Raw genomic sequence first — 16,668 nt, 5'->3', positions numbered from 1 at the left:
AATAAAAAAGGAAGAACACAGGGGCACCTGGGTGGCTCAGTCAGTTAAGTGACCGACTTTGGCCCAGGTCATGATCTCACAGTTTGTGGGTTGGAGTCCCTCACAGGGCTCTGTACTGACAGCTCAGAGCCTTGAACCTGCTTCAGATTCTGTGTCTCCCCTCTCTCTCTGCCCCTCTCCCGCTCACTCTCTCTGTCTTAAAAATAAACATTAAAAAAAAGGAAGAACACAAATCACCAATATTAATAATGAAAAGAGATTATCACTACAGATGTTATAGGCATTAAACGAACAATAAGAGAATACTATGAACAACTTTATGCCAAAATTCAACCTCTTAGAAGATACAGAAACATTTATGTAGAAATATAACTTGGCAAAAATGACACAAGAAGAAAGAAAATGTGATCAGCTTTACGTTTAGTAAAGATATTGCATTTATCAGATCTCCCTACCAAACAAACAAATAAACAAAAAACCTCTAGGCCCAGATAGCTTCACTTTTGAATTCAATCATTTAAGAAAGAAAAACAACAAACAAAAACACCAAGCTAACGAATACTTACATAAAATAGAGGATGCCTACTGTCCTTAGTCATTTTGGAGGCCCCATATCTCTAATACCAAATCCTAAGAAAGGCATTGCCAAAAATGAAAAATTATAGTTTAGTATCTCTCATGATTCAAAAATCTTCAACAAAATCTTAGAATATCACACTTAATAACACATAAAAATGGTAATGCACTATGACCTTGTAAGACTTATCCCAGGAATGTAAGACTGGTTTATCCTTCAAAATCAGTTAATATGATCCACCAAAGTGCCCTAATGACAAAAAGAAAAAAAAAAAAAAAACACAGGACTGGCCACTGAGGGGCTACTTATTCTCCATTTTTTGTAAGACTGAGGAGGCAGCTGATATCTGTATATCCTTTACATTGTGAGAATAGGCTTAATGAAACACCGTAGTCTCATTTTTCCCTTCCTGATATTTTTCTCCTTAATTTGAGGAGGCAGTGATGGCCTCAGTTTGAGGGTAAAACTGAACAGAGATCCTTAAATATAGCAAATGATAACCAAAAATGGGCTGGGCTGGCTATTCTTTATTTGTCCAACAATCCATTTGTTTATTTATTATTCAACAAATACTTTGAATTTTACAATGCTTTGCATTCAGCACTGTGGATGGAATGATAAGAAAATAACCATGGTACTTATCTTGTGGAGTTTACAGTCAAGAAAGCAAGCAGCATTGATTATAAGAGAATAAAACCCACAAACATGACAACTGTAACAACTGCATGAATAAAGGGTACAGGTGCTTTGAGAGAGGGAAATTAGGAGAGACAATGCTAAGACATTAATTCTAGCTTTATATTTGAAGGATGAGTAGGAGTGAGCTAGGCAAAGAAGGGAGGAAAAAGTATTGCAGGCAGAGAATAGCAAGGTAGAAAACCCTGAGGCTATTCATGGTTTTTGTTTGTTTGTTTGCCTGTTTGTTTGTTTGTTTTCTGGTACAGGTGCAGTGTCTTGCCTCTGTGGATCTTAGGTAAAGAATGGTTGGGCTGGGGTGCCTGGGCAACTCAGCTGGTTAAACCTCTGACTCTTGATTTCAGCTCAGGTCATGATCTCACAGTTAGATGTAGCCCCATGTTGGGCTCTGTGCTTATGGTGCAGAGGTTGCCTGGGATTCTGTCTCCCTCTCTCTCTCCCCCTTTTTTCCCAATCTCTCTCCAAATAAATAAACATAAAAAAAAAATGGTTGGGTTGAAGAGCCAAGAATCTTCACCCCACATCACACACATTCTAAGTTTGTGATCAAGAGGTATTTTTCACCAACTCAATGTTATTTACAAGAATATAATAATCGTTAACACATCTTCTTTGGGGGAACCTGTGAAGGTCCAGGAAAGAATATCAAAAAGAAGCCTTTAATCTTTGATCCTTTCTTCCTGCTTTCCGTGGCCAAAACAAAAAGAGGAAAAACTTTCTTTTGTTTCAGTGAGAATTTTAGATAATTGTTTTTTATATGGCATATTGTGCTTCAGAGATTATTCTCATATATTTTTGGTTTTCTTCTTGAGTTATGGATGCACATGATGTTTAACTAAGAAGCTTAAAATGCTAGAAATTAGGTCTTGAAAAGTAACACGTTAGACCAGCCCTAGAAGAAAGCAAAAGACCACACTGAGTCTAAATATATTCCATCCATTCCTCTGGGTGCATGAGTTGCATTATGGCCCACTGGGACTTTGAAATGTTACAACAGAGTGATTAGAGGGACTGAGGATTTCTCATTGCTCCAGGAATGTCACTCATCCCCTACTTGGCAATGGAGAATAGGGCAGATTATCTGTTTTCTTCTTTCTGGAAAACCTGATAAAGCATTCTCATTGTCTCAGATTTCCCAGAGGAGAGAGATGGTTAAAATGAGAATCCCAAACCCCTTTTGGCTTAAAATAAATCCTTCTGCTGGCTCTTTAATGAGCCCCTTTTAACAAAATTTTCCCCATTTTGTTTGATGATTTCCTAAACCCAGTAAGGTACCAGTAAGTATGTGTTTAATTGACTATGAGCTACAGTTTCAAGTTGTGTTCTTAAGCGCATGTTGTTTTTATTAACTCAATGAATAAGCATCACCAACATGGTTAAATTATCATACTCTGTAATTAGGCTTTGAGGATTAAGTGAGTTCTATTGTCACCACTTCCAAATGTGTATTTTAAATTACTTAAACCTCAGTTTCCCCATCTGTAAAATAGTGTGACATTGTACTTACCCAAGGGGCTGTTGTGAAGATTAAGTAAGCTTATCAGTGTAAAGGGCTCACTGCAAAACTGGCATTTCAAATGGTAGGTATTGTTAGTATTACATTGAATATAGTCCTTAGATCTTAAAAGAGTCTTTTGTTTTTTAAGGAACATTCTGCTAATGTATCTTCACAACTAGAAAGTTGTAGACAAGCAGCATGACCTTTATTTACATAAGCACTAAGAAGAGAAGGTAGAATTGGAAAGACACATTAAAGTAACAACTTTGTTTTGCATATGCAAGTAATTTATAATACTCTGTCTTCTGCTCACATATTAAACTGTTTTGATACAATTGTAATCAGAACAGCAACAATTATTCAACTTAAGGCCAGCTCATCCTTAATGTATTTTTTCTATTTCTGTCCACTAAAGCTTATCATTGGGCAGTAAATTTGATTAAGTTTAGACTCAAACAGCATTTTATGTCAGGGGTTCAAGTACAAAAATGTTTCAGAATATATATCTATAATAAATATTTATTTCTAAAGGTGACAAAAAGGGCCATTTGAAATCAAACTATCAATGAATGGCTTTCTTTTACTGAGAAATAAATCTTTAATTTTTTTCTAAACATCAGAAAAAAGAAACAAAGTGACTGACTAGCAATGGTTTGATAAATTCTTGACACATTTATGAATATTATGATATTAACATGCACATACCCATAGAGTATAAACACTCCCTTAATTACAGGGACAAAGGGCGTAGAGCAACTTCTTACCTTAAAACAGCTTAAAAACTTAATGCCCAGTTCCAGCATTAATGTTTATTTGACTTCAGCATCATCTTCCTTTGTATACTTTCAAAGTGGTGGTAGGCTGATTGATAGCAAGGTCCCTGAGGATGACTGACTGAGAATGAATCCTGACTATGCCTCAGGTATAACCTTTACTTAATTTCTTATTCTCATCTGGTTGATGGGATAAAATAAGACCATGAATATAAGGCACGTAGCACTTACTAAGTGCTCAATAAATTCTGCCTGCCTGTCTCTCTACCTAAAGTGGCCACAGAAAAATTCATGTAAAGTCTCTAATATTTTCAGGCAAATAATCTGAAATCAATTGCCAAATAGCTTGGGGGCAGGGAGGGTGATAAATCCCAAGAGAGGGAATTCCTCATGGCACTATTTTGTTTTGGGAGGGCATGGTTCTAGAGTGAAATTTGATGAAATCAATGAATTAAATTAAATTGGTAAAGAATTTCTTCACTACCTACCTGTCATTTGCAAAGCAATATAAAAGATAAAGGATAAGACATAATCCTTTTTTCAAGAAGCATAGATGGGGCACTGGGTGGCTCAGTTGGTTGAGACCCTTGGTTTTGGCTCAGGTTATGATTCCATGGTTTGTGAGTTCAAGCCCCGTGTCGGGCTCTGCTCTGTCAGAGTGCCTGGGACACTCTCTCTCCTTCTCTCTTTTTCGCCCTCCTCCACTCTCTGTCTCTGTCTCTCTCTCTCAAAATAAATATTTTTTTTTTTTAAAGCATAGCAATCAAGGTTCTTAGCTGCAAACAATATAAAGTGACGGGTTAAATTAAATAGAAGACACAGTTATTAAAATGATATTGAACAACTTACAATAGGCCAGAAATCCAGGTGTGGAAACTATGAAGTCAGGAATAATGTCCAAAACCACAGAACTGTCCTAGTAGAGTTATCAAGGTAACTTCACTGGGTAGGGGTGCTATGGTTCTTACAGCTGTATGTTCCCCTGAACACTTCCATCCCTCCACTGCCATAGCTCCTAACTTTCTTAGGCTGGCTTTTCCCACCGTCACTGGTTCTCACAGCACAGATTTCCAATTCAAAGTTATGGGATTGGTACAGTCTTGGTCTTGCACCCACCTTCTAGTTGCAAGTAAGGCTGAGAGAATGAGTGTGAGGCTTTTTCAACTTCTGTTATGGAAGGTGAGCTTTGTTTCATAAAGCAGGGGATTCTTCAAATATAATGTTCAGATATGGGGCAGGCAAAGAAAGTAACAAAGTCCACTGAGAACATATATCTCAGCAGGTAGAATTTAATAAATATAGAATTATTAGAAATAAATTATTTATAATACAAACAGGAATATATTAATTTTATGTTAGGTGTATAAACAAAGAATATATGTATAATGGTTAGAGACATGGGCTCTAAAATTAAATCTGTATTCACATCTCAGCTTGGTCAAGCAATAATAATGAATAATAATAATAATAATAATAATAATAACTGCCCTAATAATAATTCATCACTTCTGTCTATGGTTCAAAATGTAATTGAGGTTCTGCCAATTGGATACACTTGTTGGAGACTTGATTTCAGAGCTTGAAGTGAGAGAGGCACAGCACAAAACACCTCTTTCATTAGTACAGACTACCTGAAAATCAGTGTGGTTTTGGTCTAGTGAGAGCAGCGGTCCCTCTGTTCTGCAGGTAGTCATTATACTGTGGCAGGAACACTGACTGCCTGTCAACACAGGCCTGGGCTGTGACTGTGAGAATTATATGTAAAAGCTCAGCCTAGAGTCTGTTTCTTCAGTCTTCCCAAGAATTCTGTAAGCTAAGTAAGTCTCTTTCTGCTTAAACTAGCTTCACTGGATTCTGTTTACTTCAGTTAGACATTCACCTGCTAACATGTGTGATCTTTTGTAAGTTGCACAACTTCTCTAAGGTACCACATCCTCATTTGTAAAGAAGAAATACTATTAGTAGTTGTCATATGAGATATATAAATGAGATTATATGTGTATATACAGCAATGTATCTAATACAAAGTAAACATTTAATAAATGGTAGTGACTATTATTGATGATGGTGATCATGATAACAACAAATGTAATAATCATGGTACTGAAGGCAATGGAGGTGGGAGTAGGGATAGATGATAGACTCTGGAAGCTATCATGAAGAAAAAGGTGTTTGATTTGCAAAAACAAATCAAGAGTTTTGAAAGCCTACTGAAAGGACCATATCTCCAAGTGGTAATACAAGGAGCCAGAGTCAGGATCTGAGAAAAGTCAGTCTAAGTTATAATTCATTGGGCTGCAACTATCAAACAAAAACAACATGAGTCTTCTGGAAATGCTTCAGGGAAGGTCTGTGGGTGTATTTATGCCTCTGGCTTATGATGTTCACATCAGGTTTCCTGAAGTGCTCTCCAGCTTTCACTAAAAAATGCTAAGAAAGCCACACATGTGGCATTTTCACTTAATTAGGATACAGTATAAAATGCAGCCCAGCCAAAAAGAGACAATTTTTGGTGACAGCTCTGTTGGCACCTTTCCTGAGCCTCAAGGAAAACCAAGTAAACAAGTCTGTACCCCCACCACCCTCTCACCATGAGATCTGCCACAGAAAAATTTGTAAAATACAATGAGCACCTCAACCGAATTTTTTTAATTTTAATGGAAGTTTCCAAACAGGAAAAAAAATGAGTATTAGAAACATAAAAGGTGGCCATCACCTTCAGAAAGGTAAATATACATAGCACAGGGTTTTGAGCAGAGCCTAATCCAAAACTCTGTCCTGAGGGACGCAGGAACTTATTTAGTCTTTAAGAAAACACTTCAGTTTAAGAACCAATAATGGGAATCCATTTCCTTATAATTGCTCCTCTCTGTTCTTTGAGTTGCAAGCTGAGCCTGTGCCAATACATCCTGAAACTTTACACCTGCGCTTACCACATGGTCAGAGGGGTGAACAGCTCTTAAGCTTTGAGCTCTTTTAGTTACCAAGTCAGCTTACTACAGATGAGGGGTGGAAGCCTTTGTGTTTCATTTACCTGGGTTTGGCACAGTATTTACCCTGATATACACAGGGCAAAAATCTGGTAAGGGACTGAGTATACTGCTAAAATATATCTCCCCAAATTCTCTCTACCTAGAACTCTAGATTCCAAAGGTTCCTGTGAATTCATGTGGCAATCTTGATCACTGCCAGGATAATATAGTTTATCCACATCCTACCTGTTAGGCTAGTGTTTACTAAGATATACATACACACTTCATAAACTGCTTTGCTCTGAACACCATCTCAGAGAGAGCCCAATGATGCCTTGCGGGAAATGAATATGGCAGGCAGATTTTCATCTGTGAGATGGGAGATACTAATTCGATAACACTATGAATTATGCTTCCTTTTGGTTTGCCCGCTTAGGAACCATAAAATAATGGTTTTCTTTGCAATTAAGAAAATAACTATACTTCAATTCTAATGCCCTTTGGCTTCCTTTTATATTATAGTATTTTTGAAATCAGGATATATGTAAAATCATACCCAAAGACTTTAAATTTTATTTTTTCTATGATATACTTATTCAACTTCTATGAATTTGCCTCATATATTTGTGTTACTCAGCCTTTTCTGAGATGATGAAAATGTTCTATATACTTACACTGTCCAATATGGCAGATACTAGTTACATGTGGCTACTGAGCACATGAAATATGCCTAGTTAGACTGAAGAACTGAATTTGTAGTGTTTTTTTTTAAATAACTAATTTAAATTTAACATTACATATTACGTTGTACAGACGAGCCATACACACACACACACACACGTAATCTTATATATATGTATGTATATATATATATGTGTGTGTATATATATGTTATATATATACACACATAGATATGTAATCTTGATTGTATTTAATGATAGCTTCAATCATGCACAAATTACATTATTAAAAAGAGCAAAATAGTAGTCATTTTATGATGTATAATAGGGAACCCATTAAATAAATTATGATTCATCCACATGTAGAATACTAGATATACACAAGAAATTAGAAGAGAATATTTCATAAAATATTTGTGATATGCTATTAAATTTTTAAAATGAGGTTGAAAATTGTTTATGTAGTTAAACATTGAATATGTATATGAAAAAGGAGAATTCCACTCTAAGACAGTATATTTACCTTTCCCACCTTATTCAGATCTCATAGAAATAAGTGTAAAAAGAAAGAACAGTAAAAATCCATAATAGCACTATAAAATAGGCAGGTATCATTACATCAATGGGCCAATAATTTTGGAAAATCACAATAGTACAAAAGTTAGAATGTAGATGAGGTTATGTAGATAGAAAAAACCAAATAAGGAAACAAGTGTTGCACAGGGAAGTGCAACGGAGAGGGCTGATTTTCCCACTAAAGTCAGAGAAGTGTGGTTTTTACACCTGCAGCATTAGCAGGACCAACAAATGTGAAAAATGAAAATTCTTGAGCCTCATTCCAGACCCATTAAGTTAGAAATCCCAGGGATAGGACCCAGCAATCTGTGTTTAGCAAACTGTCCAGGACATTCTCATGCTCATTCAAGAGTGAAAACTATGCCCGAGAGGACTCTTTCCCAACTTTGTTCACTGTTATCACCTACGGAGCTTTTAAAATGACTGATTCAATAGGTCTGTGGTGTGGCTTGTTCATTGGGATTTTTAAAAACTCCCCAAGGGATCTGATGTGCCCCAAAGTTGAGAACCTATGCACTAGAGAATTTGCAGACTCAGCAAGTTCACAGAGCAGGAGCCACCATGCAACCACCAGACTTCTTATTCTCATATCTGGCTGTGGTGACTGCCCCTAGACAATGCGGGAAGAAGGCTCCTTAAACAAAGTGGGGCTGCCTGGGTTCCTAGTTTACATATTGGGCTGAAGAGAGAATCAGAACAGAGTGCCAGATAGCCCTGGGTACTGCTACAGATGGAGGGGAATAAAAGGATAAGTTGTTCTATCACATCCTTCCAGAAATGAAAGGGTGAAATAATCTAAGGTACTTAAACCTCAGATAAGCCTTGGTTATCTGTGAAAGGTCTTAGCCTACTCTTCTAAAGAGGAAGGCTGCCTGGTCATCAAGCCCCGTTCTCTTCCTGTCCCCACTCTCCTTATTCAGGGAAGAATCTGACTATGAAAACAGTCATGTAAAAGTGCTAAGGAAACCCACATCAGTTCAGAAAATCTGTATCAGTAACTCCTTGGCCAAACTAGCCCTTTGTTTACAAATATGAACTGATTACCAAGATTAGCTGACTTACAAGGAAAATCAACAGCATAAAAAAAGAAAGACCATAATAAATAAACATATACCATCACAAAAGGATATCAAACAATGAAGAGAGAAGAAAACTTGTAAAATAATTTTAAATGATATCTGTAAACTAAAGAGAACATTCCATAAGAAAACAAGTGACTATGGAAAATGAGCTATCAAAGAATAAGACAGTTCTTAGAAATTGAAAACAGGATGGCCAAAATAGAATACTACTAATAATTTCTTTAGAATAAAATAAATATTAGTAATTTGCAAGATAAAAATCTACAAATTGTATTTCAGAGCCATGGTAGATAGATGTGAGACACCCAATATCTATTTGTAGGAATCCCAGAAGGAGAAAATAGACTACAGAAAGAGAAAAATTTTAAAATGTGAATAAAAAATAAGATTTCTCTTTACTCCAGGGGAAAAAAGCTTTAGATGGAAAGAGTTCAATATTTTCATTTTTCATACTCCATATCAAGATGCACCCTTTATATCTAAGTCACTTCTTCACTTTCTCATAATGGACAAATTGTAAGGACAGTAGCTCTAAAGTCCAAATACCCCAAATCACAAGTACTATCTGCATCAGGTGCCAGTGTTTCTAAACACACATCCTGGTACTTATTTATTGTCACAAGAGAATAAGAATAATAATTGTTCAACAAAGATGGTTCAATGGAGATCACATTGAAGCAAAGTATCTCACACATCAAGGAGGGGAAGAAAAACTCCCCACTTCCAAGCCACTAGATACAAGTCAAGAAAATACCAAAATAGAACAGCGATGCAAATTAAGTTTGTATGCAGTGACACTATGGAGTATTTGCAGTTCTCTTTGATTTTCTCTAGGTAAATAATTATAGCTAATTATAAATATAACTAAATATATATATTTAAAAACCCTCAAGGGGGTCCAAAATTATTTAGAAAGGCAGGAAAATATGGGGGTCTGAGTGTTTCTCCTCACACACACAATGGTAAGAGATATTCCTGTGAGGAAAATCTGAGAAAAGAAAGATGCTAGCTAAATAACAACAGACCATCAGCAAAACACACACACCATCTACTTAAAATCGTAGCCAGGATGTGATTTTCATCTTTTCATAAATAACATTGCTTCCAGATGTATATACATATGGGATCAGCATCTTCACGGAAACCAGCGCTTGCCTAACTGTCCTTTAACTAAAGTCCTTCCTATTTTTGCTGGTACCAAGTAACCATCAACCCAGAGCTCCTCAGAAATCATATCATCCATCCCACCACTTGCCCAAAGCAAGAATCCTCTTTTCCCCAGAAAAGGGTCTTATAGCATTGAACGACCTGCTGGATTTTCACCAGCTGTAACTGCTATGAACTTTTCTTTTTTTTTTTAAATATTTCAGTCCAAAAGTGCCTTTTGGCATCTTTTACCATTAGTCTAGTTTTGCCCCAGAGCGGACATGGTCTGCTCTCTTAAGAGGAAATACTACAATTTTTTGAAAACAACTATCCCATTCAAATACTGCCACTCTCTCCCTAGGTTTCTCATTCCTAGGATACATCCCTCCTCCCACTCATTTCTTCTACTGGTTCTTCATACTCCATACTTTATGTATCATTCACATTTTGATAATTCTGACTGCTAAATATCCCTCGAAAATGCTGTGACTCTAAGTGGGCACAATATTCCAGGTGAAATTGATAATGATAATAACGATGGAATAATGATAACAGCTGCTACCTATGGAAAGATCAGTACCAAGCATGGCACAAAGATCTCTGTCGTATCTCATTATCTATAAGGTATTGCAATATTGTAGAGATGAGAAACCATAGCTTGAAAAAGCTAAGTGACCTGTTTAGTTAACTCGAGAAATCAATGCCAGATAGTTACCGTACTCAATAAATCCTCTTGGGTGCCTGGGTGGCTCAGTCCGTTAAGTGTACAACTTCGGCTCAGGTCATGATCTCATGGTTCCAATTTGAGTCCCATTTCAGGTGAGCTCAAACCCCGCTTAGGGCTCTGTGCTGACAGTGCCGAGCCTGTGTAGGATTCTCTCTCCCCAACTCTCTCTGCCCCTTGCTCACTTGCGCCCTCTCTCTCTCTCATAAAAAATAAAAAATAAATAAATGTCCCCTGATCCACAATACATACCGTGATACCACTCTGATTATCACAGAGTGGTATAGTAAGTGGTATACTTAGAGTATTAGTGACATACTCTAAGATGCCATCAATTTTCACTTTAGGAGTGGAAGAACACTATGCATTATCTTTTCCACTAAGTTCTTAAAAACCCTGTATGTATATTTCCAAAAATATTGAGCAGTACACAGCATGAGCTATATCCAAAATATATTAACCTGTGCCATAGTAAACATGGATTCAGTACCTTAGTCTGCTTAAGTATATCAATCTATACTGCCCTCTTTAATAAAGATTATTCCAAATAAAGCTGTTGAAAAGAAAATGGAGCCTTAATTCCACCAATAATCTGACAGCAAGTTGTTTTACAAAATATCCAAATTGGAATTCAACACAACAACAACAGACACATTTCTATTTCCTGCTTTCCTGAAGCATGGTGAATATCTGCAGGAAAAAAAGAAGCCTGTGCCAACACACACACACTTATGGGCACATTTTGCTACATTGATTGCACAGACTTTAGATGATCAGTGGGTGAGGCTGTCTCCTCTGGCCAGTGTAAAAGGTTGGCAAAACCACAAATGGATTACATTTTAAAATGGATTGTACTTTCATTCCATCTAAGTACAGATAGATGTCAAAGAGCTTTGAAATCTCCCTCTTTGGATTTTGAAGCTAACTATTCATTCTTTTCCCACTGACAGAAGTAAAAGAAATTAATTTGCATTTTATACTGTAGGCACAGCTAGCTGAGACATACTATGAGGAAGTAGACAGCCCTACAAACAATGAGACTTACTTAGAATGTAAAAGTAAAAGTTGAGAAGGACAATGCTGTGTTTTCAATCTCTCCTTGCCTGGATCTACTAGATCTCATAATTAGGTCAAATCTCCAGCACTACAGGAATCTTTAAATATAATAAAATTGGTATATAAGCATCATCATCATCATCATCATCATCACCAGTTATTATTTATTCGATGTCTACTATGTACCAAGCAAAGTGCAATATTTTTTTAATCATTATTAGTTACTTTAATCCTCATAACAATTTGTTGTGGTAGATATTATTATTCCCTTCTTATCTATGGGAAACTGAGGCTCAGATAAGCGGGTTGACTTTCCCAACATAATGTATGTAATCAGTGACTGTGAGAGGACAGCAAGAACTGGTTTCTGATGCTGCTACAAGGGCAGCAGTAGGATTTCTTTTTTTTTTTTTAGGTCCTAAAAGGACAAACCTGACTGGCTATCTCAGTGAACACTTGGCATACTCCTGTGAAGTTATCTATGATAGAGCTGCTAGGAAAGTTCTAGCAACTAATCTGGCTCAGAGTATAAGAGATTAGTCCCCTAACTATTCCCATTTCAAAGACACATAATACTCCCCTTGCTCTCTTTGCATTATTTTTCATTTCTGGATGGGACATATTAAATGGCTTTGCAATAAACTCAATACTAATATTCCCTCACTCAGAATCAAGTTATATTATTTTCTCTGCCATTAAACCAATATATGAATTGCTGGCATAGAGACAAGGTAATAATGATTTAGTAATGCCACTGTTGAGGTCATTTGCATTTGAGAGAGGTAGGGAAGAAGGACAGTCAGGAGGGGAAGGAGAGAGAGAAGAAAAGTAAGGAGAAGGGAGGTAGAGGCAAAGAGGGAGAAGAGAGGGTGAGGGAGAGGGAAAAGGAGAATAAACGAATGCCTAAAGTTTGCTTAGAAGAAAGAAACGGATAAATAAGTTTGAATGTCAGGCATCAACTTCAGAGCTAGTTGTTAAAAGTCTAGGATCATAAATTCATTTCAATAAGCTTAATTAGTTAACTACCTACCAATAATGGCAGAATATCATATATATTATTAATATAACATATTTCATGATCATTCATATAACAATGATTTTCTGTCTGTTCAGCGTAGTACTGAAAGTCCTAGCCAGAAAAATCAGGCAAGAAAAAGAAATAAAAGATATCCAAATTGGTAAGGAAGAAGTAAAATTACATGTTTGCAAATGACATGATCTTATATATAGAAAACCCTAAAGAATGCCTCCCCCCAAAAAATAGAACTAATAAATTCAGTAAAGTTTCATGATACAAAATAAACATACAAAAATCAGTTGCATTTCTATATACTAACAATGAACTCTAAAAACAAAATAAAGAAAGCAATCCCATTTACAATAGCATCAAAAACAATGAAATACTTAGGAATAAATTTAACCAAGGAAGTGAAAGATCTGTACAATGAAAAGTATAAGACATTGATGAAAGAAACTGAAGACATAAATAAATGGAAAGACATCTCATGTTCACAGATCAGAGTTAATGTTATTAAAATGTCTCTATTACCCAAAGCCACCTATAGATTTAGTGCATTTCCTATTTAAATTCCAATACATTTTTACAGACATAGAACAACAAATAATACTAAAATCTATATGGATCCACAAAAGACCTTGAATAGCTAAAGAACTCTTGAACAGGAATAACAAAACTAGAGGCATCACACTTCCTCATTTCAAACTATACTGCAAAACTATGGTGATCAAAAGGAAATCCTGTCATTTCCAATAACATAGATAAAACTTGAGGGAATTACACTAAGTGAAATAAGACAAAGACCAATACTGTATGATCCTACTTATATGTGGTATCTAAAAATAAATACTGAAGTCATAGAAACAGAGAGTAACTTGGTGGTTGTCAGGGGTGAGGGTTTTTGGAAGATGATCAAAGATGGTTAAAGGTTTACAAAGATGAGTTAAAATATGAGTAATATTTAGGCATCTAATCTACAGGATGGTGACTATAGTTAACAATTCTGTATTGTACACTTACAAGTTGCTAAAGAGTAGCTCAGTCCTCAACATACACACACAATGTCACTGAGGTAATGGATTTGTTAACTAATATTATTATGGTAATCATCTTACAACATATACATCTATCAAATCATTGCCTCATACATCTTAAACTTACACAATGTTATACATCAATTATATCTCAGTAAGGCTGTGGAAAAAATCTATTCTACTCCATTTAATAGGGTAACTGTGAATTGAAATGAGAAATGTAAAAGCCCCTTTATTAAAACTTAAACTTTCTAAAAGTCTGAAGAATTGTCACATTAACTTAAAAAAAATCCTTGTCAGGGGCGCCTGGGTGGCGCAGTCGGTTAAGTGTCCGACTTCAGCCAGGTCACGATCTCGCGGTCCGTGAGTTCGAGCCCCGCGTCGGGCTCTGGGCTGATGGCTCGGAGCCTGGAGCCTGTTTCTGATTCTGTGTCTCCCTCTCTCTCTGCCCCTCCCCCGTTCATGCTCTGTCTCTCTCTGTCCCAAAAATAAATAAACGTTGAAAAAAAAAAATCCTTGTCAGAATTATAATTTAATTACATTAAACACCTGGGTGTTGGCTGTGTCCTTAGGCATCAGTTCTTTAAAATAAAAGGGACTTGTTTACTTACCTTGGAGGGTTATGAAGAGCTCAAATGAAATAACATGAGTACAAGTGCTTCAACCATGTGTACAATTCTGATTATTTAAAAGTCCACTCAAATTTCACCACAAAAAATTCTCTTACCGAAACCTCACTGTTAGCACACGGCAACCTAATTTTTTTTTTAAATCCTTATATAAACAATTGGAAACAACCAAAGAATTTGGACTTCGAAGAACAATCTGCACTTTAATTCTATCATAAGTTAATAAAGTGCAAAGTTATCCCAAATTACTTACATAAAAATATTTATCAAAATCCTATAGACCAATTTCATTAAATAGTTCTTTATTGCAAAGATCAAAAGTGAAAATAATGATGATTTGAGAGCACAAGTATGAAATCAAGTTCCTCAAAAAAATGCATGTAAATTCAATAATCTCTGGAAGCTATTCTTTTTTAACAGGCCAAATACAAGCTGTGTTCCATAAAGGCTTGTATTTCCACTCAGAGCAGTGACTTCGAGTTGCACTGCTTTGCCACAGCTAGAGTTTTCTCACAACAGCTGAGAGTATCCCATCCACACAGCAGTCAAGTTACTCATTATCTAGAATGCTGGATATAAAATCATCAGCTTCCAATTGTTTGGTGGGATGAGGCATGAAAACATTGCAAAGAACTGACAAAGAAAAGAGATTCGAATCCTCTTCCATCTCAAATGACCTCTAAAATGGAGAGGGGTCATGAAATCAATGTTTTCACCCACCCAACAGGGTAGATGATTGAGTCATCAAGAAACCGTGGCCCAGAAAAGCAACAACACTGCAAAACAAGTCAGCACAGGAAAGAAAATAAACACAGACACAGACACCAATCTTGCTCATGATATGGCCTCTAGCAGGAATGTAAACTAAATTTTAGACAGTGAAAGTAGTCCCTTGAAACAAAAAATATTCCACCAATCCATATTCTGTGAATATTTTAACTGGTCCAGAGGCCACATTTATTTTGCAATTGCAAAGACATAACCTCTCTGAGACGCAAAGACAATTGGGATTTCCTGTGTCTCTCTGCCATTACCACCTATTTTTCCAAGCTTGTTGCAGCTGTATGCACCAATTCCATACTTTAAATGCCTAGAATAGCCCTTGGTCTTCTTCCAGGGTCTTAGCATCTTTCTTTTATTGCTCAATTACATCTTGCCTATATATCTCTCCCAGGGATTTAGAGATGAGACTAAGAGGGTGGCAGCATCACTGAGGAAAGATACTGACTCCGTCTCTCTCCACCAGATTTACTGTAGTAGCAGTACTTTTGCGGGACCTGTGGTCTGGATATGAACCAGAGTAACCTTAAAGCAGAGTTCAGTCTAGCTTCATTCTTAGAAAAACTTACAGCTTTCAATTTCCAAGGTGCAGTTTTGTTCATCCAGTGGGTACCGCCTTAGGTCCATCATGCAGGCAGCTGTGGTTGTGATTCTAGAAAAGAAATAGCAATGATACATCCTGTTAGCTGGTCCATGGCTGGAACTGGAAAAATTAAATCCAAGTATCAAAGAGGACAGAATTGGGCCTCTAGGAGACTGACTTAAGCCAAAGTTCTAACGAAAAAGGGTGCCACAAGTTCAGATAACCATTTTCCTTTATGAGTCTTGGGCTGATGTATTAAAAAAAAAATTGGACAAAATCAGTATTTTCCCAAAGTGTGGTCCATTACCTACTTGTACCAAAACCATCTGGGAGCATTTGTTAAACAGGCAGTTTCCATGCTCCAGAATGTCTTGGGGCAGGGAGGGATGGTCCCAGGGCTCTTTATTTTTCTAAGCATTACAGGTGATTAAGAATATCAACATAGATAATTCCTCTTCCACTCACATTTGTTTCCTCCTCTCTCTAATGTTAATTAAATCTTGGATTTGATGCATCATTTTTTTTAAATTTTTTTTTTCAACGTTTATTTATTTTTGGGACAGAGAGAGACAGAGCATGAACGGGGGAGGGTCAGAGAGAGGGAGACACAGAATCGGAAACAGGCTCCAGGCTCTGAGCCATCAGCCCAGAGCCCGACGCGGGGCTCGAACTCACGGACCGCGAGATCGTGACCTGGCTGAAGTTGGACGCTTAACCAACTGCGCCACCCAGGCGCCCCTGATGCATCATTTTTGACATTTATATACATTGTATAGTACTTATCAAGTGCTTTAATACAATACAGTATCAGCCTTTCATGTATCACCTGATTTGCTCTGTGCTG

The 16,668-nt window shown here is 36.7% G+C and overlaps 1 protein-coding gene across 2 annotated transcripts in view; it reads right to left on the bottom strand.

Annotated features, from left to right (window-relative positions):
• Positions 1–16,668, bottom strand: part of GABRB2 (gamma-aminobutyric acid type A receptor subunit beta2) — a 238,274-nt gene that overhangs the window by 105,185 nt on the left and 116,421 nt on the right. For both annotated transcript variants that reach the window (XM_030328030.1, XM_030328039.1), the window contains exon 6: positions 15,811–15,893. In XM_030328030.1, the coding sequence (XP_030183890.1) occupies positions 15,811–15,893 (83 nt within the window). The remainder of the gene's footprint in view (positions 1–15,810; positions 15,894–16,668) is intronic.

The sequence above is a fragment of the Lynx canadensis genome, chromosome A1, assembly GCF_007474595.2.
Source record: "Lynx canadensis isolate LIC74 chromosome A1, mLynCan4.pri.v2, whole genome shotgun sequence".
NCBI lineage: Eukaryota > Metazoa > Chordata > Mammalia > Carnivora > Felidae > Lynx > Lynx canadensis.
This window is presented reverse-complemented; position numbering and strand designations above follow the sequence as displayed.